Raw genomic sequence first — 23243 nt, 5'->3', positions numbered from 1 at the left:
AATTTGTAGTGCGCACACATCTCCTGGATATTCTCTCTCCAAAAAAATCAGATTTATATTTTTACTTTAGATTTCTGCTTGCTCTGTAGGTGGATTATATTATCTGGTCCCAATGTTTAGCAGCAACCAATTATGTATTTAAGGGCTGTTGAAGGTAGTGGAATGTAGGTGTATGTTTAAATGGAACTGTATACTGAAGGTGTTCTAAATTTGAATTTCACACTCATTTTTTTATTCTCTAAATGTTGAGATACCATCATACAGTATTCTATATATCTCACTTTTATTTTTCTAGTATTTTTATGTATTAGCCGTTTTTTTTTGTGTGTGTGTGGAGCAGAAAACGCTTTTCTAATGCTAGGTACAATAGAGTTAGATGCTGTGTAGTTTCTCACATTTTTGCTTGTGCACCCGAGTCTTGCACTGCAGCTCTCTTCCATTACAGAGGCTGATTTTGTTTGGTTTGGGGATTTGCAAATTGAGGAGAAGCAATCCTTATCTTTGTCAGCTGGACTTTGACTGGTACTAACATAATTTGAACTGTAAAAACAAGCAAACAAAGAAACAAACAAACACTGCTAGCAACAGAGAAACAAATAGTTACGTTTGTCCAGAATCTTATTTGGACATTTCTTGAGTTAAAATAACTTTATCTTGAAATAACAACATGTTAGATGGGTACACCTGAATCCTGTCAGTAAATGATTGGTAATACCTAAGCAGAGGTGCAACAAAATGAGAAGTAAATTCATATTGATAGCCTCATAAATCCCCCAGAGGGCATTGTGCCCCTCATGTCTGAGGTGTTAAACCTCTGACATTGTGTATGGTGCATGTGACATGTTGAAGAGGTGCATGTTGCTATTAAGGCAAAGATTTGTAATAAAACATCGTAGGATATAGCTTAATCTAGCAGGCTTTAGAAGACCATTCCAAAACATTTGCACGTAAGTATCTCAGTGCAGGTTTGAGTTTTTTTGTGTGTATGTGTATAAACTATATTTAAAAAAAAAAAGCATCACATTAAATTGCTCAAGGGGAATGGACTAATTCCTCGTGCTTTTATGTTTGATTTCTTTTTAGTCTGCGATGCTTTGTCCAACCTAATGATGGCAAATCAGATGCAGGCTTTCAAAGTGATGGAGGAGCTCTGGAGGCCATAGCCCCAAGGCCCCCCTGTTTTAGGACCACCTGATGTGGTGTGGGCTGGTCATGGGTGGCTGGGGGGAAGCTGTAGACTCACTCAGTCTGTCTTTCAGCAGTGTGACGGGCTTTGTCCATGCCTTACTGAGGGATACTTGTAAATGTCTCTGTAAAGAGATCTTGCACCTTTTCAGGTTGATACTGTTTGAGCTAGTCTAAAGATGTAAAAATTAAAGTGAAAATAGTAGCATTTTTTCAGATCTGTATTTTTAAGTGACATGTATTTACTTGGAAAAAGCAGAAAGATGTCTATGATTACCTAAGTCATTCCTGGCTTTTACCAGCTTCTGCAATGGGACTCAGAAGTGGTCCTCATCCCTTTTTCCCCACCAACGCATCACGCCTACTGGTAGTCACTGCAATTTCAGCTGAGGATTGTAAGCTGTACTTCAGTAACACTGTTGTGTAACACAGCCTGTCTATCAGTTACAGAAGCCACTGATAATTGGGGGCAGTTCCCAAGAGGCTGAGCATGCTGTTTGTGTAACTCCTCTCTCTGCCACTCCCAGCAGGGACTCTTTCTATTGTTAATTTAAGTCTTAATGCTTTATTATTTTTTTTGGTACTAGTTTTGGACCAATTGAATACAAAGGCCCTATGAGTGCTGTTTATATTGAAAAGTTTGTTCGCCGGGTGATGACACCACTACTCTACATCTCGTCTCGATCAAAATTACTAGATTTCCTCTCAAATTATGAGGTACTTGTCTCTCTTCTCTAGCTTTACTGCGGTGGTTCAGAAAGAATTTGACTTGTTTTACGATTAAATTTGATCTGCTCCAAAGTACTAGTTTCTTTCCAGAATCTTGAAATCAGTGCCATGTAAATTTTGTTGAAATCATAAATACATGAAACGACAAATTCATAATGCTAGTTCCCTGCGGAGTGCTTACCATAATTTAGTGATGCTGTTAATTTCCAGTACTTTAGTACACAGAGGCAAGAATCATAATTGTTACCTCATGAGAAAAAAATAAATAAACACATGAACAAGAAAAATGGAAGAAATCTTTTCCCAAAAAATCTTGCAGTCTGTTGGAAAAACATCTGAGAAATATGTAATAATTGTTTTGTTTTTTAAAGGAGTATTAAACCTTTCTAATAAGATAAGTCTGTAAAGTAAAAACAAATGTGAAATCGGTTAAAATAATGGCTTCTAACCTCTTTGTATGCTCTTACTTCGTGATCTCAATCCACTGGTGCCCCGTGTTTAATTAATTTTCATTTTTTGTGTTCAGAGGTGTCACAATGGGTAACAGTACTAGTGGGTTAATAACTTCCAAGTGGACAAAATGCACTTAGATCAGAGCCATTGGTAATCCCTTTGTAACCGTTCATTCCTGTAGTGCACAGTGGGAAATACTGTAATGTTACTGAACTCCCAGCTACTGGGGCAGAATGGAAGACCTACAGGACCAAGTGATTCTGTAGTAGTGGCCAGCACACAAGGGGCTTTCCAGTGTTTCAGAATGAAGCCCAGTTCCTCTTTGAGTTAATGCCTGTTCTGCCGCAGGATGGAGTGCGTGTGTGCTGTTAGGTGAGAGCTGCCATGGCAAAAGGGGGTACACGCTTGCAGTTACCATGGGTAGGTGCTGTGCTCTTTATTGTTTAGTTCATCCAGCTAGAGCTATTCATGGGTTTCGTTTGCCGGTGTTTCAGCAGGGACTTTGTCCGAGTTTCAGTTAGGACAGAGTTAATTTTCCTCCTAGTAGCTGGTAGGGTGCTATGTTTTGGATTAGGATGAGAAAAGCAATGATAACATGCTGATGTTTTAATTGTTGCAGAGCAGTCCTTGCACCAAGCCAAGGACTTTTCAGCTTCTCGCTCTGTCCTGCCAGCGAGCAGGCTAGGGGTGCAGCAGGAGCTGGGAGGGGACAGACCCAGGACAGCTGACCCAAACTGGCCAAAGGGGTATTCCATACCATCTGACGTCATGCTAAACAATATATAGGGGTGGCTGGCCGGGGTGGGGGGCCGGCTGCTCGGGAATAGGCTGGGCATCGGTCAGCGGGTGGTGAGCAATTGCATTGTGCATCACTTGTTTCTTACACATTATTATTATTAATACTATTATTATTGTTATTATTATTTTCCTGTCTTAATAAACTGTCTTTATCTCAACTCACAGGCTTCACTTTCCTGTTTCTCTCCCCCGTCCCAGAGAGGGAGGGGGGAGGGTGAGCGAACGGCTGTGTGGTGTTTAGCTGCCGGCCGGGTTAAACCACAACAGACTTGGAGTCAGGAGTAGTGAGTTCTGTCTCTGCATCTGCTGCTGATGCTTTCTGTGATTGCAAGCAGTTCTGTTGTCCTTCCTGTGCTTCAGTTTGCCAGTCTAAAGCTTCGTTACTGGTTTTCTACGTCCTTTGAAAACAGCCATGCTTGGGTTTTGGGAACTGAGGCTGTGTTCTCTGAATTATTCTTGGTAGTCTGCAAAGGGCAGCTAATAAGCATAGTGCTGGCAAGCTGAAATTTGCTTTATAGTAGGATGTGCGCTTCCACTGGAAAAGACTAAAATACAAGAAATCTATGGTGGGAAACTTTTTTTTTTTTCTGAAATACTGCTTAACAATTGAACGTCTATTTGTATTTACAGGCTATGTTCAAACTTCCTTGCTTCCTGTGCTTTAATTCTGTGGCTCCAAGTTCCCAGTCTCTACATTCAGTATTTATTTGTTCTTTTTCCTTGAAAGAACTGTGAGTTTTCTGAACTGTTTTGATGCCCTGCATTTATTTAAGGCTGAGGTTATTCCCCAGCTGGTGGCCCTAGGTACCCAGTGTCTTGCCTCTCTAAAGTTAAGCCAAAGGGGGGGAAGGGGATACTGCATGGGGTGCCTGCTGTGTTTGTAAGATCCGTTCAGGGAACAAGTGTGGTGGTTTTAACATGCTAGGCAGCTGAACTCCACCACAACCGCTCTCTTGCTCCCCCTCCTTAGAAGAGGAGGGGAAGAAGTAAAGGAAAGAACAACTCACAGGTTGAGATAAGGATAATTTAATTAAAGGGGAAAAATAATTATTAAGGAAGGATTATTATTAATTAAACAATTTAACTAAAGGGAAAAAAGGGAAAGGGGAAAAGGGAGGGGGAAAGGGAAAAAACAAAACAAGTAAAGGCTGTGTGGAAGTGCAGAGGAAAGAAATTACTCTCTACTTCCCACAAATGAGCGATGCTTGACCACGTCCTTGAAGCAGGGCCTCAACGCATGTAGCCGGTGTTCAGGAGGACAGACGTTTTCGCAACAAGAGCCCACCCCTCCCCTCTGCTTCCTTTTTCCACCTTTTATTGCTGAGTGTGACATCATATGGTATGGAATATCCCTTTGTTTGGTTTAGGTCAGCTGCCCTGGTGATGTTTCTTTCTCACTTTTTTGCCCACCCCCTAGGAGGGTTAGAGAGAGTCCTGATGCTGTGCCAGCACTGCTCAGCAGCAGACACAACACTGGTGTGATACCAGTGCTGCTCTAGCTACAAGTGCAGAGCACGGCACTGTATGGGCTGCTGCAGGGAAAGTTAACATCCCAGCCAGACCCAGTACAACAAGACACATGCTAGCGCAAGTCCACTGAGCACAATGAGAAGAGCGAGTGCTTAATGAGCAGCAGCTGGGATACAGAGAAGACTAAGAAATAGAGAATTGTGTAGGAAGATGGGTGGAAAAAGGAACCTAGGCACAAAGGAAAAATATATTTTAAAACAGAAATAGACATTTTGTTTCATTATTTTAAACAGTTAGAAATGTGAATATTTTCTAATGGTTTCCAAGCAAGTTGAAGAACTTCATACCTTTTGTAGGAGAAGATACAACCCAGGAGGTAATTCCTGTGTTTAAAAAGTGAGAAAGTCAGAGGAATCTGACTAGATTACAGGAAATGCATGCATGACATGAACTAATTGCTATTTTGAGAGCCTATTTTCTTGGCTACTGTCTTGCTTTGAGTTTGATATTTTGTATATAAAAAGGGTTAGTTTTCAGCAGAAGGGAAAGGACGGGGGACTGTAAGTAGATCATTGGGACGTTCTGATCAGTCTCTGCTGCTTGATCTCTTCTTTGTTATTTCTTCATTGAAAAGCTAATTTGGAGTTCACAATAGTTTCTGAAAGATTTGTCATTAGTATCTAATCTTCAATCGTGTGTTCTGCTAGAAAATAGGTTCTGCAGACTTAGGTTAGGGATATTTACTTTTCACTTGAAAACTTATGTCAATCATAGAATGGGTTGGGTTGGAAGGGACCTTAAAACCCACCCAGTTCCCCCCATCTGCCATGGGCAGGGACACCTCCCACTGCATCAGGGTGCCCAGGGCCCCATCCAGCCTGGCCTTGAACACCTCCAGGGATGGGGCACCCACAGCTTCTCTGGGCAGCCTAGGTCAGGGCTTTACCACCCTCTGAGTGAAGAATTTCTTCCTACCATTTGATTTAACTGTCCTCTCTTTTAGTTTAAAACCATTCCTCCTTGTCCTGTCATTATCTGACCGAGCAATAAGTTGCTCTCCCTCTTTTTTCATAAGCCCCTTTTAGGTATCGAAAAGCTGCAATGAGGTCCCCCTGGAGTCTTCTCTTCAGGCTGAACAGCCCCAGCTCCATCAGCCTCTCTTTGCAGGAGAGGTGCTCCAGCCCCTTGATCATCTTTGTGGCCCTCCTCTGAACCTGCTCTAACAGCCCCACATCTTGCTTGTGCTGGGAGCCCCAAATCTGGTCGCAGGACTCCAGGTGGGACCTCACCAGGGCAGAACAGAGGGGGACAGTCCCCTCCCTTGACCTGCTGGCCAGTCCTCTGTTGATGCAGCCCAGGATGCAGTTGCCCTTCTGGGCTGCAAGCACGCACTGCTGGCTCATGTCGAGCTTTTCATCCACCAGAACCCCCAAGTCCTCTGCAGGGCTGCTCTCGGTGAGTTCCTCTCCCAGTCTGTACTCACGTCCAGGATTGCCCCGGCCCTGGTGCAAAAAGGATGCTTTTGAAGCTGATCCTGACTGCACTGAACCAGTGCCTGTTCTTGGCTGTTTCATTCTACTTCTGCCATATCTGCTTTTTAAGACCTACTGGTAGTAAGGTCTCCTATATTTTCTGTCCAAGGATAGCACTATGTAGAATTTGGAGTACACAATAAGTTGATAAGTTGTTAGTAGGTGAGTGATTCATACGCAAAGTGTCATGTTGAGTAGGAGGTCTGCTCAGCATGTGTTTCCATGCTAACGTGTTGCTGTGCTTATCTTGTTTCCAAGGGCACTTTATTATTGACTGTCAATTTACTGATAGCTGGGACTTCAAGCCTGGGATTGTCCTTTTCCATTTAATCTGTAAAGCTTTTTATGCTTTAATCATGTGCTCAAATTCCAGTGGTCAGTTTTTGACAGAAAAATGGTCTAGCAAGGCAAATCAGGAGCTCTACCCACGCTCAGTCAGGTGCTGAAATCCATTACTCATGTTAACATGCTTGAACTAGAAAGGCCTGTGAAGGTATCAAATTAAGCATTTACATCATTTTTTGTAAGTTAAAGCGTATCAAGAGATACTGCAATCTAGCAGTTTATCTTGTATTCAATTTTTAATTAGCATATTTTTATTTCTAAGAAATGTTGATGAACACAATCCAGCTAAAAAAAAAAAGAGCAAGTGGTGTCATTTTTATGGTGTGTCTGTTCCCCAATCAAGCGATGAACGTGTTGATGACACAAGAGGGCGCTGAAACACTATGAAAAATGTTGACTTGAAAGTTGAGATTCTGCATTTTCTGATGTTGATTAGTTTTTTTTATTGTTTGTGGGATGATACTAGTGCACAATTAAAATCGGATAAAAATTAGAAATAGGTTTTTGAGAGTAAAAGAAAAACATCCCATTTGGAAAGTGCTTACAGTTGTGGAATGTATGGGAAGGTTTAAGTTACATCAGGAGAAAGATTTGGGGTTCCTACCATCATTGCAGGTGCCTGTTAGAACATGTACTCAGACTCCTTGTGTTTTATTAGCTGCAGAGATGTGGTGGCTTCATTTGAATCCAAACTGGCATGTCTAATTCCTCATCTGACTAACCCAGCTACTAGAAATGGCCACTTCCTTCTGAGGCACAGAGGAAGAAACCTTGTTGCTTTTGCAGTTGGACAGAAAGCTTCACTGAGCTGTGAGAATTAAACGTGCTCAGGGAGCATGTCGCTTTCTGGCATGGGGAGAGAGAGGGAAAGAGGCTGCCTCTCTGGGAGGTAGCTGGTGTGTCTTAGCTTGGTGTCAGCTTGCTTCTGTGCTCCGTGTGTGTAGAAATGCTTCCTGAGCGTTAACCACCATGTTGGGTCTGACCCAGACATGGATTTGACTTTGCTCTTGTGTGTGGTGCTGATGTTAAATGATGAGGTGACCATTTGCTTTCTGTCCTGGCTACATAATATCACTAACATCATTAGGAAATGAACAAGCTTTTACCAAGTTCATTCATCTAATAGCAGTCAATACAACTGTTTCTTTGCATTTCTACAGTATAGAACTTGTAGTATGGGTTCTTCTGTCCCTCCAAAGATGACATTTTTCTTTGCCTCTTCCTGTGTTCTTTACTGCGTTCACAGATAAGCTGAGGCAGGAATTGCATGTCAGCACAAGTCTGAAATAGACACAATCCAACCAGAGACCCATCAAGAAGTAGGCTGCACTACAATTAATGATTCTGTATTCTCATATATGAGCTTCATTTAGGAGATGATATTAATGAGTTTTCAATTTTGAAACTTAACGACACTATCCCACTGTCACTGGATGATCATTAAAAGGCCATTAGTTAAACAGGTTACTGATTAGGCACATAGCATGAGTTACCTACATAAGCCATATATTCTCCCTGTATAGTTTATTTTTATTGAAGAAACGTTTTATAAAAATGACTTGTGGCAGCACATTCTTCAGGCAGTGCTTACAAATCCTAAGCCTCCGTGGATAACAGAGCTAGCAGTCAGAATCAGAGCCTCACCATTTAAAATAGTTTTATAAATGTTTCTAGATCTGCCCCTTTCACATTTTGTCAATTTTGACTTCTCTTTCATTCATTGGGTGGTGCCATAGGTTTGCTTCTTAGAGTAATGGAATTGAAAAATGGTCCTAGGAAATAGGAAGCTATGAATCTTTAATAGTTATCTGCCCCCTTATTTTTGTTTACTCGAAGGCTTTAAAAGTTTTTATGAGATTTTTTTTTTACTTAATTTGATATTAGGAAAGATTTTTTAAAAAACAAAGTAATTACAATGAATGCTGTTATATTGCTGTATTTTTTCTACTTTTATATTTTTATTTTCTTCTTGACAACTGTTATTGGGTAAATTTACCTAATTGTTCTACCTCATTTTTATTGTTGATAATTGTCTTGGGGTACTTCATAAGGAATCTTTATGAGCAAGGGTCTTGTGTTTAACATTCACTTTCTGACAGGACAATTCCTGCCTGAAAGAACAGGTCAGTAGTTGGAATGGGAGATGTTTTTATTGGTGAAATATCCCAAGATAATATTACTAATAGCAGTAATAGGCAAAACGTATGTCCATGTTTTAAAACTAAATTTTTATATGTAAAAGTTAAATAAATAATTAAAGCATCCTATGAAATATCAAATAAAATATATAGGTGGGAAGGCTTTTGCCACAGAAATGGGTGATCAGTGAGTCTAGAATCGTTTGTTCCACATTGATACCTCTGCTCTTGCTCTGTGCATCAAATGCTTTCTCTACATGCACTGGTGGAACTGGGAAACAAATAACACAGAATAACCAAATCCCATTGAGTCCTGAAAGTCTATTAGATCAATTTGAGTGGTGAGTAAAAAAAAAAAAAAGTGATTAATAATAAGTGTTAAGTTTTGCAGAATATAATCTATTAAAACAAAAACTTATTTGAAATTCTGGAGCAGGAGTCTATTCTTCTGTCTGTTCCACGTCAGCTTCTCCTAGATTCTCTTCCTGAATTTAATCGTATGCCATTCAGGCTTGGTACCTGACAAAGACATGAGGCCTATTTAGAGATGAGAATTTTGAATTGTCTGGCAATTTGAAGATCTGTTCTTATTTATGGATATGCAGGTGGGATATGGGTCTCTGTTTTTGTGCAGCTGTTCTCTGTATCTCATGAACAACATAATGAAAGAATTTACTGTGACTGATAACTTAATGATAGGATGTTAAGTTGGCTCAGCAGTTCAAGTATTCACTCAAAAAAAGTGTAAATTCATGTAATTGCTAATTACATGCAACATAGTAAATGATTAAAATGTTAAGTTCTTGATAGTTTGAAAAATCATATTTCATATTTCAATTCTGAGAAAAGTCTTTATGATGATTATGATTCTTATGACTCTCAAATTAATTTCAAAGCAAATATTAATTGTTTTTAGAGAACTTTAATAGCTAACATGGCAAATATGCAGCTTGAAACTCATTCCTCTATAGTCATAAAACCCCTCTCTCGTGATACGTAGCATTTGAACGACAACTTTAGAACTGATTTCCAAACAATTTTTTGAAGTTAAAATTTTCTTACAGCATAAAATGACTGTTTTTCAGTAAGTATTGGTTTGTTGTCTTTTTATAATGTCATGTTTTACTGTAGGTAACTAATTGCAATTTCCCTTATATGTGTACTTGAAAACAGATTGGCTAACTCTAATTTTTATTCTTTCAGCCTGGAGTTATAGGATATTTTGAGTTCAATGCTTCGCCTCAGCCTCCTGGTTATTTAACCTTCTTTACATCAGCTTTACATTCATTAAAGAAAGGTAAAAGCTTCATCTTCAAAAATATAAGGCATCTGCGAACAATTTATGCATATGGACTTCAGTACTTCTTTACAATATTTTATGACTTGAAATTTAGTCCCTTTTGAGTGTTGATCTAATTATGAAACTATCTTTTATTACTATATAAAGATGGCTTACATTAAAGCTGTATTGTATGTTTTGTGATCGGCCATCATGGAATTAAAGTATATGACAGACTGTTATTCAAGGATATGTTAAGATACACTTTTTTCAAAAAACTAAAGGTGTAGCTGTAACAGATGCATCGATATAATCAGACTAGCACTTAACTAATTTGACTTCGAGCATCTTGTGCAACAACTGAAATGGCAGGTTCAGAGGGGTGAGTGCATATGTACAGAAAATAAGTGCACTTAATAAAATATGTGTAGTTTTCATAACTCTTAGAGGTTTTATTTTGGGCTAACATAAGTGTTTCTTAAAACATCAGTATTGTGCACTAAATCTTCTATACAAAGGTGTAAGGTGCTCCTAAAAACTATGCGAGCTTGACTAAAAGGCTGTGAGGAACAGGCTTATTATACCCATTTAGCTAATTAATAACCCAATATAGATCACTCAGCTCTGTTATTCTGAATACATTTATTTGAAATAAAATTATAGAGAATCAATTTCCCACTGCAGCAGTGGTTTTAAAAGCCACTACAAACGGCAGACTGGCAATTCATAATGGAGGAGTAATGCCTTCCATGTGTGTCAGTATGCTTAGCCAGCCTTTGAGTATTTCCATCTGATGAACTTGTGGGTTTTGATGCATCAGAGACTGCAGTGGACCATTTCTTTTGTAAAATCTGGGTAGCTGGTAACAGGCAGCAGCACTTCTATTTTTTTTCTGTCATCTACTTACTAATCACCAGCACCATGCAGTTAGTAATATCTCTGTACAGTAAGTATACAAACACATTTGTTCTGCTGATGGTAAATTCCAGGCATAGATTTTATATGCTTTTATTAGTAGCTATTATTCTTTCATGACACTGGAGAGCTGAATGCATTTCTGGGTTACTTTGCTCTTCTAAGTGCTATTTTTCAACTCAGGTTAGTGAGAATTTGTTGTCTATGTTCAGAAGAATATCTTCATGATGCACTGCTCTCAGAGAGGAATCTGTTCTGAGGTTTTCTGTAAATTACCAAGCCACATTCCATTAAATCAAAATACTACTTAAAAAAGAAAAATTTTAATGTGCTGTGGTGCTCTTTAATCAGGTCATAATGTGGTATTGTAACGTGCACTATTCTTAATGTGCTTTTCCTTTTCACAAATCCCATTTTTAAACTTCACTGAACGTACTTGCAGACCCTGATTGCTTACAGATTTTTGAAAATAAATGGTCTTGAATGAGTCAGTAGTGACACAGCTGTACATTGTTCATCAAAACTATTTAAAATAAGCAGAAAGCTGCTAGTTTCTCTTCTAATGGGGATTTCACAGAAATTCAAACTTCCTTAAGAAGTTTATGATACTTGTTATCTTAATATTATCTTAAGAACATTAATTTTACCGTAGCAATTCTTTTGTCATAAATTCTGGATGCAACTTTCTTAAAGTTAAGATTAGCCCATTTTAAGGATATTTCTGTCAGCAAATGAAGTAAATTGATACCATTCTTCTGATTTTTACTTTGCCACTGACTTGGTGTATGATATAAAGCCTAATCTATATTTTTTTTTAATTTCCCCATTTTTGTGTTGGGATAGTTCTTTACAATATAAATGTGAGAAGCGTTCTGCCCTGCCTGCACTTTTATAAATCTAGAAATATTAAAATAGGTATTTAAATGATGCATATTTGCTGCAAATAATATACATCATATGTATCAGTTAATGTTCTTACCTTTTGTTTATACGTATATCTCATCTTGGGATTTCGAGATGCTTTAACATGGCAAGATGCATCTGTGATACCAGGTTTTGTATTTAATAAGCAAATCAAGGAATTGGACAGTGCAGGTTAACGTTCTCTGTATCTTGAGTGCAGAAGAGAAACATGTTTGTTCTCATTGCCTGCTCTTGTGTTTCTTCTGCCTCACTTCATCACTAATACTGGCAGTTGCTATTCAGTAAGATTTTCTGTGCCTTTACACAGCATCCTTCTGTGTTTTGTTTTGAAGGGAGATGGTGTTGTTGCATTTTAAACATAAGATCTGTATTCTTCTAAGACTTTCAGGAGAGAAGTTCAGTGTGTATAATTGTATTTAAAAACTGAAAATTTGCCCTTTAAGATTACCTTGGAACAATACGCTTTGGAGTGATCACAGATAAACATGTTGCAGAGGAGATCTCACTGGTGCATTCAGGCAGCGTGTATTTGCACAGACATGTCAACACATCTCTCGTGAGTATTACATTTATGTTGTAGTAACTCTGAGACAACACCTGGAGATTGAAACTCTTGTTGCACTACAATCATGATGTCACACGGACAAACGTAAAATAAATGGGTGTTCCACAAAGTGGAATGTGGTAGAATAAAATGATTTTCTTAACTAAATGTAGTATCTGTATTTATCTGAGAAATATTTCAAAAACTGTAATACGCAGGCTTTTAATTTATTAAGGTGTGTATAATTCATTAACAAAGTTTAAATTCACAAGGTATTTGGCATTCTGTAATAAGTTGACTTATGTTTCCAGACACCCTTGGGAACATTATAATAACATGGGAAGGTCAAGTTGATCCTCTCTGTCAAAACAAAACCTAAAAAGCCCAAACGCCTTAGAAGTAACTGTACGGAGACTTTTTCCTAAAGTTTCTACTTTTTCAGTGGGTAGGAGTTAGAAAGCTACTTGAATGAGGATATGAGCAAAGAGATTTTGTAGGAGAGATACAAGGTATAGTGAAAACTTGCATTTAGATTGAAAGGTATGACATAACACTGATGTGAAAAACTACTTAAATGAACTGAAAACTTATTGCAACTTTAAACTCACGTGTCTCATGTTTTGTGAGGACTAAGACTGAAAATAATTTCAGAATTGCTATTTGGCATAGAAACCTTGTCTATTCACACTGCTAACATGAGTGGAAACTATGTGAAGACAAGTATTGTAATCTGTATTTTATTCAACTGAGATTATGGAAAACATATTTTTTTCTAAAGTTATTGTTAAATGCATAAAAATAGTGTTGTCTTTGCAAATGATTTAAGATATGCTTGTCTTAATTCATGAAAATGACCCGAGAAGCTGTAATCCAATTTTCTTAAGCATTTTCCACCACATTCAGTAATAAAAAATGATATATCCATTTTTAATGCAATCTTGATGTTGGGGTCTTTGCTATAAATCAAGATATGTGGTGATAGTGACTTAGAGATCGAGCTCTTTATAAAGAGAATTTATACTAGTGAGGAAAGTAAAGATTATGAAGTTGTAGTGAAAGAAGGAGTTTGCCTGGTAGAAGTCTCATTGCCTAAAAGATTGTGTGTCTATCTGATGAGAAATTGGAAAGATTACCCCAAGGGAAAGGATGTATGAAATGCTGAAGCATGCTGAATAGTGTGTCATTAAATTGAAAAAGAGTGTTTTAGGCAATACAGTAACAAAGCATGCTATATTTGAGAACTGCATTCATTAGTAAACAATATGTTTTAGTAAGTGAAAACAATTATTTTTTCCCTTTTCAAGGTCTATCCAAATGATGACATGAACTATACAGCTGAGAATATTTGCAAGTGGGCTCTAGAAAATCGAGAGATACTCATACGCTGGCTGAGACCTCATGGTGGAAAAAGTCTTCTTCTAAACAATGAGCTGAAGAAAGGACCAGCACTGCTCATATTTATACCTTACAATCCCTTAGCAGAAATTCATCCTCTTTTAGATGAAGTAAGTGAAATAACTTCAGTTTTTAACTTCAAAAAATGCTAGACCTTGAGAACTCTAGGCAGGATTCTGAGACAAATTGCCCTGATACTGTACAGTACCCAGCGTGGGAGCAGTGCTGTTGGGGTAAACTGTGCTCAGACTTGTTGACAAGAACTATTTTTATGTTGTGTGTTGTGGTATAAATTGGATATGACATATCTTGAATTACTTTAAATTTTCTGTTCAGGTCTTCTTGGACTTTAATATACAAAGATACAGAGCTGAACTGTTACGGAGAGAAAAATCAATGATTTGAGGCATACGTGTTTCATAACTGTATACATTTGATGTTTCTGAGAAATGGAAATTGCCTTCTGTGAACATAGAGGATGTTAGTTAGGAACATGAGCCTATAAATCCTGAATTAGCTCTTGGTATAATGAGGGGTTGGAAATCTGTATACTTTTTCTCTATATTAAACTTCATATTTATATCCTTTGTTAATCTGCTCTGTTAAGGATGATAGGCCTGTTTCTTGCTGTGTCAAGTAACAGTAAGTAGTAGGATCATTTATGCGACGTAGTGCCGGTTCAAGGTTCAAAGCTGATTGTCATAGTAATAAAATTATATTTGGACGTCTGGTACTAGAAATCACTTTACTTTTAATTAGAGATGTTTTCTGGAATTGGTAGAGAATACTTCCTATTCAGATTTCTCTCCTTTGTGTGGCTCAAATTAACTCAGATTCTTTCATCTTTTTTTTTTTTTTTTGGTTTTGCTCTTTTGTTCATGTAGTAGCAATCGGTCAGATTGCTCCACAGTAGGTCCCAAAGACTCTTGTCTAACTGCTTCTAAAGGAGAGGTGGGCTAGCGAAGTATCTGCTGCCTGTCAGTTCTTCCTCATGGCATGCATTTAGACAGAGAGAGCTTTTCCCTTGTCCAAATGGACTAACTCTTGAGACTGCTACTTGTCAGCATTTTAAAAAGGCACGTGAAGCAGAGCAATAAGCATTAGTAGTACAAGCTGCCTGTGACATTCCTGTTACGGGTATTTCAGTGTCCAAAAATCCTCTTTCTGGGTGACAGGTAAGGGATTTTATTTCACTGCTCCAAGTATTCAATTTTCTTTAAAAACACATTTTCTTAATCCATTTTATGATGAATCCTGCATGTTAGTTTGCACCCCACACAGTATGCCTTTGTCTCCTGTCAACAGTTGTTGAGAACAAGGACTTAACTTTTTTCCTTTTGAATGAGTGCTGTGAGAGACGGGCAGATCTTTGGTCTTCTGGTGCAGCTGACTTAATTCAAATAAAGACCGAGAATGTTTCTGAGTGTTGCAGAACTTGTGTTTTGTCCACCCCATTCTATTTCTCCACATCTTCTTTTTTCCCTAAAGGTGATTACATAGGGAAATACAGTCCTTTAATTAAACCAGACACTATTATTTGAAATCTAGCCCAGCTGAGAAAATAGTCAGAGCTGATATGGTTTTTATATCCTGTGTGTGTTCCTTAGTTTCCTTCTAGTTTTCTTTCTCTGCCATTATTCTCATTTTTGAACTGTGCAGGACAGGAGTTTGTGTAGCTGTGTAGCTATGCAGTTATGGAAACTAACTTGCCTGAATTTTTTTCCCCCGGGTTATTTTTCAGCTGGAACCCATTGTCCCATTTAGTATGTCACACAGCTGCACATCACATTGGTGATCGCATAGCAGTAAGAAACAAGCATTTGTGGAAGATGAAAAGCGTGGCAAAGGTTTGGAGGCAACGCTGACTAGTGTACAGAGCACCTCTGTTCTGGAATGCGTGGTTTCCACAAGGAGACCTTATTAATATTGCAGTGTCTGAAGCAATGAGGAAAAAAAAGAAAATCACTTGTGGTACAACATCTAGTCAAACTAGAAATAGACAATAAAACCTAGTCAGCTACAAGATACGGTATGAGGAAATCTTTGAGGAAAGACTGGAAAAGAACTGCAATTATTCTTATACTAATCTGTCTTATTTTGGCAAACCTAATTCAGTGATGCTTGTCACAGCATAGGCATTGTAGTAACAGGTGCCGTTTATTTAGATTAAATCGGTGTAGCATAAGATGTTCTGTATCAGATTTCGTCCTACTAAAAAGAATATCTACTTATATCAACATGTGGAAGGAGATAAAGTTTATTCTGGTTGATGTTGTATTGCTTCACTTCAATACAGAGATATTATTGAATTTATTTTTTTTTTAACTGTAGGAAGAGATGTTTATTGTAACTGTCAGGAGTGAGTTTCATCAAGCTTTGAAACCACGTGACTGTAAGGCAGTTTCACAGAACGAGGCTGTCAAGTTGCATGTCGAACACTCTCAGAGCAAATTTTTTTTTCTGGTAATAGCTCACTGAAATGGGATTTCCTATTACAAATCAGTTTTTCTGTTCATAATCACTGCTCAAGTTTCTCTGTATAGGTAGTCAAAATCTCCAGGCTAGATTTTAGTATGAGGGGTCAAGTATATGCTTTCAGGACAAAAATACCTAACAGTGAGTTTCTAAAGACTTAACAGAAACTGTTGCTGAAGTCTACATCTTAATACTGATGATCCTGTTACAAAGCAGCCCTCCTGGAGGTAACCAACATGCATTTGATAAATAGGTACCCAATCAAAATGTTCTTGTGTGCGCAGTGTGTGCATGTTCTGTATTTGGATTATATTTAATATGATAGATGAGGGTGAGAGAAAACTTGCTCCTTTTTCCCTTCTTGTATGTTCTGTTATTTATCTCCTAGAGAGGAAAATTCTTTCTTTGGTCTATATGAGTGCCTTTTTGCTGCCCGTTCCCCCTTGGTTATAAAAAAGAAAATGATGCAGCACAGGAACACTTGCACTGAGTGGCAGGCTTCACCCCACCAATAAGTTGCATGTTACTGTGCAAAGCACACCTGGAGAGTTACAACTGTATGTTGTGGCTGGGTCAATACCAACATTGCTTCAACTCTGGCAGTGATAGTTACCAAAGTTGTGCGCTGCCTATACCAGGAAGACTCTATCTTCTTTTCGCATGGGATTGCTTTAAAATAAATAAATTTCTCCTCATACTGGAAAAAAAGGGAAATTCAGGAACCTGTACCAATTAATGCTTCGAGTGGTGGGATTTAACCTTAAAATGTAGCATTACAGAACTGTGATAAATATGACGTAAAGACACCTTGAGATCAATGTCATGGACTGAAAATATTTTAAATTGGATTTTTGTAGTTCTGTACATTTAATTCTTACATACTGAACACCTAACTTTGTTATCAAGTCAAAGCCTCCTGTAATTGTTTTGTAAGAAGGCCTGAGAGGAGTATAATCAATTTTGTTTCTGAAATTCTATTAAAAAAATGCATAATACATTGTTAAACCTATAACAGATAACCGCATTTGAGTGAACTATGTGCAGTTAATCTTGCTTTTTTTTTTTTTTTCCCCTGTAGATTACCAAAGTGGCCTTGGAATACCACAACTGTAACAAAAGCCAAGAGGCTGAACCAGGTCCCCAGCACGTGGGGGACAGTGATTCACCAGCTTTTGATTCCTCTGTTCCAAATGCACAAACAAAATCGGCAGAAACGTTCTCCATAACCACGTACCCGTGCTGTAACACAGTGGTGCTTCCACAGTGGCATTCGATCTCAAGAACTCACAATGTCTGTGAGCTTTGCATTAACCAGACCCTTGGTGTCAAACCAAATACAGTCAACGTGCCACACTGTAACTTTTTTGAGATAGAAGCAGCTTTGGACTCTTTCTACCTCCAGGAGCATACCTTTTTTCAAGTTATATCAAATACCATAGAATGCAGCAATTTCTTAAGTTTCTACAGTCCCTTTAACTATTACACTGCATGTTGCAGGACAGTAAATAGGCATTTTTTAAGTTTCATTAGTTCTGAGAAGACCATCTTTCAGACCCCTAAAGTAGCATTTTCTTCCCATGGGAAGAAAGATAAAGATGACATCCAGAATTCTATTCCTCACATTGAGGATAGGAATTGTTTTATTCCTGACCTTCATATTAGTGTCACTAACATTACTGGTCTGGGCTGCAGGACCAACAAAACCTTGAATCTCTATCTGCTGGATTCAAATCTTTTTTGGATATATGCAGAGAGACTAGGAGCATCGAGATCTACTCACCATAAGGAATTTGCTGCCATTGTTGACTTGAAAGAAGAAGTGCACTATGTCCTGGATCAAAATCAGTCTCTTACTGGATCTACCCTGGGTATGGTATCTATTATACAAACGCTTGAAATAAGAAAAACAAGTTTGCAACTAAGCTCTTGAGTGGAAGACTTAATGCCATTCTGAAAATGACTGCTTATGAAGTGAGACTATAGTCAACATTGTTAACCTTTACTTATTCTATTCTAATCTATTTAGTAGTTGACCGAGCAGTAGTATGTATTTCTAGATGGTATAAGAATCAAATTTCACTTACCAAAAGTAACCTGCTTTAAGTGAAGTGAACATTGAAATGTGTGACTCTTGACTGCCCGATACATTGAAGGAATCGGTAAAATCTAAACTAATTTGCTAGTGGAAAAAAAAATCACTGTACATCTTAACACATTTGATATTAGAGAAGACACTTACATATTGGTTTTTGTTCAACTGCTCTGCGTACTAAAATTTCCCAGAATTTCATGAGATACTGCCCACTTACCTGCAGAGACTAGCCCTTCCTCTTGTCGTCAGACTTAGAAATTGTTTTAAATGTATGTTGAAAAGCACGTGCGTCGTCAGATACAGCTATCAATTGCTTTTGTTTAAATCTGTCAATACTTTATTTCCTGGCTGAACTGGGGAGGAGGGGGGAAAAAAAGGCAGTTGTATTCAGGAAAAAAAGACCTTGTTCACAGTTCTGATTTTATTCCCAAGTTACTTGGGTAAGATGCAAGGTGCCTAACCATGTACATTTACCTGCCATGATGATGTGCAAAACTGAGTCAACTTTAAAAAAATGCAGGGCTTTTTAATGTCAGAAGTGCAAGTAAACATGGAAATAAATTCAGGTGAACATAGTATTAAACTGTTCAAGAGAGTTTATCAGTGTAATTCTTACAGCATTAAATTACATTTGTATTTTGCCAACAAATATGTAAGTTCAAACAAAAGTATGCACAACATAATCAGAACATGGCCATTTGTTCTTAAGGTTCCCACCCAGCACTGTATCCTTTTTCCATCCCCTCTGCCCCAAAAAGCATTATGGAGAAAAAAAAAAAGTTGGGGACCATAAATGGATGCTTAGGAGAAATTAAGATTTGGGTGAGGAGATAATAAATTTGCTTCCCTTTGTGCTTCCAGTACTTTTCTCAAACTATTTTCCGTTCACAGGATTTCCTGAGCATGACAAGGGTTGCTCTGCTGAGTAGCACTCAGTAAATCTCTCTTCCGAGTTATTTGAACGTCCAGAAACTTTTTTCTCCCAAATATTTTGTCAAGGATTCATGTGGTTTCTTTATTATTTTTTTTTATTTTACTGCATTTCAGTAAGCACCAGTTTACACAAAAATTTTGTGTTTACACAAATACGGATTTCAGGTTTTATAAATGGTTTCTAAAAATTCAGGAGTCTTCATGTCTTTTAATTAGTCCCGTCTGTTCAGTTATTATTTAATCATACATACACATTCAAAATCTGGTGATCTAGAAGTATAAAAGCTGTATTTTGGTCTGGGGTGAGAGTTTCATTAATGCTGAATAGTAAATACCAGGAGCAATAGATTTACTTTTATATTTCAGAGATAAATATGATGATCTGGTGTTTTGTATGTATGTACAAAGGTGCTGTTTTTACTTGGTCTGAGTTTTTGGACTGGGAATACCAGTACAAGACATTTCTATTTGATAAAATAGTTATTTTTAGTGTATTTGATGCATCTTTTGCTTGATTATTGAATATTCTTATTTTACAATGCATAGGATAATATTTATCTAAATTGAAAATGTTTATATGGGTGCTATCTTGCAGAGATTTAGAGAACATGGTCTAGGCTGCAAGTGGTATATCTGAAGGTAGTTTTGGAGCTTGTTGTAAATTTTTAGCACAGACCAACTACTGTTGAATATCTTGTTATTAAAGAGGAAATTGAATGAAGACAGCCACTGGTGAACAGAAGGTGGCCAGTCATACTGGCATGGGAATAGCACAGTCTTTGGTCTAAAGCAAAAGAATTATAGGGAAAGTAATTAAAAATGGTAAATGCAAACAAGTGTGGAATTAAATAGAACCTTTAATATGAGGACCAAATACTTTTATGCAGTATAGATAAAAATGAAAGATAGCGAGAGGATACTGTTTATGACTGACCAGGTGTATAGTTAGATTAGAAGGCAAAGATTATTATTATTATAGTACATTGAACAGGAGTAGAAGTGAGATTAAAGTTAAAGAAGCTGCATTGCAAATGAAAAGACTGAAATGAGCAAACGAAAAAAGTGAAGTTTTATATTGTTTTCACATCAGTGGTGGTTACTTGAGTTCTTATTAAACTAAAATAGTGACTTGAAACCAACTTTAAATTGGAATTCAGAATAATTTGAGAGAAAATACAAAAGTAAAAACTGCCAAAATTGTGAAATAACTTTATGTATCAATTTCATTTCAGAGAACTTCATAAAAAACTTCAGCGTTCTCTATAGCCCCTTGAAAAGGCATCTTGTTGATGACGCTTCCGTCCATTTTCACGTACAGCATGTAATCACTGAAGTGACTACCAGCACCTTTCGTGATATTGTGCTTTCAAGTGAAAAGGTACACTTCATTGCTGAAAGAATTCCTTGCAAATCATTGCTCACAGTTTTGAGGAAGGGGACTCATTCTTATTTCTTTCTCTTTTTTATAACTGTGCTTTGTCCTTGACTCGATTCCCCCACTCCCGTTTCCTTTATTCAGGTTTGAGATAACACTAAGGAACATTCTGATTTCTGGGTTTCGTACCTGAAAGGAAATAAATATACTACTTTTTTTTTTCCTATGTATCACAGGTTTTTTAAACTTACTTAAAAATTTAAGCAATTGCAAAGCAGACATAAGGGAAAAAAAAAGAAAAGGTGTTAAAACTAAAGTGTTATTTGAAAACATACAGCAAAAAAAAAAAGCTTTCCAATTGCATTCATGAAATTGTTTTATGTAAGATGTCTTGTTGAAGAGTAATTAATTTACTCTGATTTCTTTAAAGATGTGATGGTCAGGATTAGTATCCCTTGGGTGTGAGGACTGCAGCAAATGTATACATCTGCAGTAATTGGCTGCTAGCAACCCTAATGCCTGCTTTTCTAGCTAGGCACCTACAGCTCTCTCCCCCCAAGCCCCACAAAGTGTACAGTTGCTGTAAGATACATAAGAATTTAAGGTTGCAGAAGAATCGTGAGAAGTGTAAGAAAGTTCGATGCATTGTCATTTAAAGGGAAATAAATAATTCTCTGTATTTTCTCCGTTTCCTTATGGAAAGAGAATTCCCCAAGAAATTCTGTGTTAACCTGGGAGACAGAAGGCATCAGAAAATAGTTTATGATGTGTGTCAATGTTAGGATATAGTTTTCTTTCATGTTTTAAGAGTTCCAGTGAATTTAAATGTTGTGAATACTAGTCCTTCTTTACCACAGATTAACCACAATAGGTAATCAAACTCTTCTCCATTTCATTTTCCAGAATGTCTTGCTGCTCTATTATGCACAGTGGTGTGGATTCTGTGCTTCTCTTAATCATATCTTTATTCAACTTGCTCGGCTTCTGCCTCCAGATAATTTCACTGTGGCAAGGTAAAAAAGACTCTAATTTAATCTCTCTACAATAATGCAAGTTCATTGAGGTCATTGGCCTAGAAAATAATTACTTTTTTCTCTCTACACTCTTGCAATACTTGATGTAAATGTTATGTTTCATTTTTCTTTGAATGCATCATTTGTTTTTCCTCTGTATAAATTTGGTAGTTTTCAATCTCACTGTGGTATTTCTGCAGTTCAGTTAAAATGAATTTTTAATCAGTGAGATTATTCGTGAAGTGCCCTAATTTTGGGAAGTAAATCAGTAAAACAGCAGCAGAAAATCATTTTCACCTTTCTGATTATTTGTAGCAAAGAATTATATCCTGTAGTACTGTATTTGAGAAATTGATATATATATATATGCACATACTTAAATCTGTATTTTATATATACTTGCATATATTTATAATTGATACATATTACATGATTTTATTTAGCGTTTCCAGGGCTTTTCATGTTACAGTACAACTTAAACATTCTTATTCATGTATTTGATAATGCCTACAATCTCTGCTCCGATTGCATCCTTCTTGTTTTATTCTGACTGAATTTACTTCAGGTGGCAGCATGAGATATATTGGGAAAAATTAATTAAAAACCTGGAATTATTACCTGTTTATAATTGCTGCTTTGTTCCCATAGATATAATGCTACTCTCAAACATGCACCCATTCTTTGTTGACTTCGAAGTTCTGTTGTTTGGTCCACTATTTTTGTTGCAGTGTTACTTATGTGGTTGTCTGTTTTTTTTTTGTTGTTGTTTTTGTTTGTTTGTTTTTAATAATAAAATTGTTGTAATAAGAATTCTATTTATAATCAAGGGAAACCTAAAAAAGCAGAGAAGGAAAAACACATAACAAGCAGTTGAACAAGTGCTTCATTCACAAAATCTTGTTTTCCTTGCTACATAGAGCTTTAGAAGAATTTAGAATGTATTTGTCCTTGGAAGAAGCAAAGTAATTTATTCCCCAAACTAGTTACTTAAGAAAAATATTTGTGGAGTTGTATTGAGGAACAAATTACTGAATAAGAAAAAATTCAGTAGCATGTTGAAGTTTGTAGACAGGTCTGCCTGTTTCAGGGAAGGAAGGTGTATACATAGAGAGTGATTGTGTACTTGAATTGCCAAGAGAGCAGTTGGAATACTATACATATTTTTCTGGCAAAAATTAGTAGATATTTGTTAACCTGAGATTTATCATCTTGTATATTGGCAAATAATTTTGCTGACTCATTAGTGCAACATATTTTCAACATAACACATTCAAACTTACTTTCACAGCTACTTGCATTTTCCTCTTTGTAATTCCCAAAATAGCGTTTTAGGAAAAAATGATTGTTCATCTGCCTGTTTCATCAGTGTATCATTTCTTAACAGAATTGATATCACTCGAAATGATCTTCCGTGGGAATTTATGACAGACCATCTCCCAACTATTTTGTTTTTTCCTCATCACAGGTAATGTAATTCTTTTCCTTATGGGTTTTGTACTTCCATTTTACAAAGTTATAATGACTATCTTATTGTAAGTTTAAGCAGAGAAAAAAAAAAACAAACAGTAATTCATTTCCATATATGTATTCTTTATGTATATTCTAATAATTAAAAAGCAAAAGAAGACATGGATAGCTGATGGTATAC

General features: G+C 37.1%; 1 protein-coding gene across 2 annotated transcripts in view; it reads left to right on the top strand.

The window, feature by feature from the left end:
* Nucleotides 1-23243, top strand: part of TXNDC11 (thioredoxin domain containing 11) — a 36394-nt gene that overhangs the window by 6391 nt on the left and 6760 nt on the right. For both annotated transcript variants that reach the window (XM_083799836.1, XM_083799837.1), the window contains 8 exons: nucleotides 1773-1902; nucleotides 9854-9947; nucleotides 12212-12324; nucleotides 13617-13817; nucleotides 17261-18050; nucleotides 20440-20585; nucleotides 21486-21595; nucleotides 22980-23060. In XM_083799836.1, coding sequence (XP_083655962.1) covers nucleotides 1773-1902; nucleotides 9854-9947; nucleotides 12212-12324; nucleotides 13617-13817; nucleotides 17261-18050; nucleotides 20440-20585; nucleotides 21486-21595; nucleotides 22980-23060 — 1665 coding nt within the window. The remainder of the gene's footprint in view (nucleotides 1-1772; nucleotides 1903-9853; nucleotides 9948-12211; nucleotides 12325-13616; nucleotides 13818-17260; nucleotides 18051-20439; nucleotides 20586-21485; nucleotides 21596-22979; nucleotides 23061-23243) is intronic.

Source organism: Anser anser, assembly GCF_964211835.1.
Source record: "Anser anser genome assembly, chromosome: 15".
NCBI classification, from domain to species: Eukaryota; Metazoa; Chordata; class Aves; order Anseriformes; family Anatidae; genus Anser; species Anser anser.
This window is presented reverse-complemented; position numbering and strand designations above follow the sequence as displayed.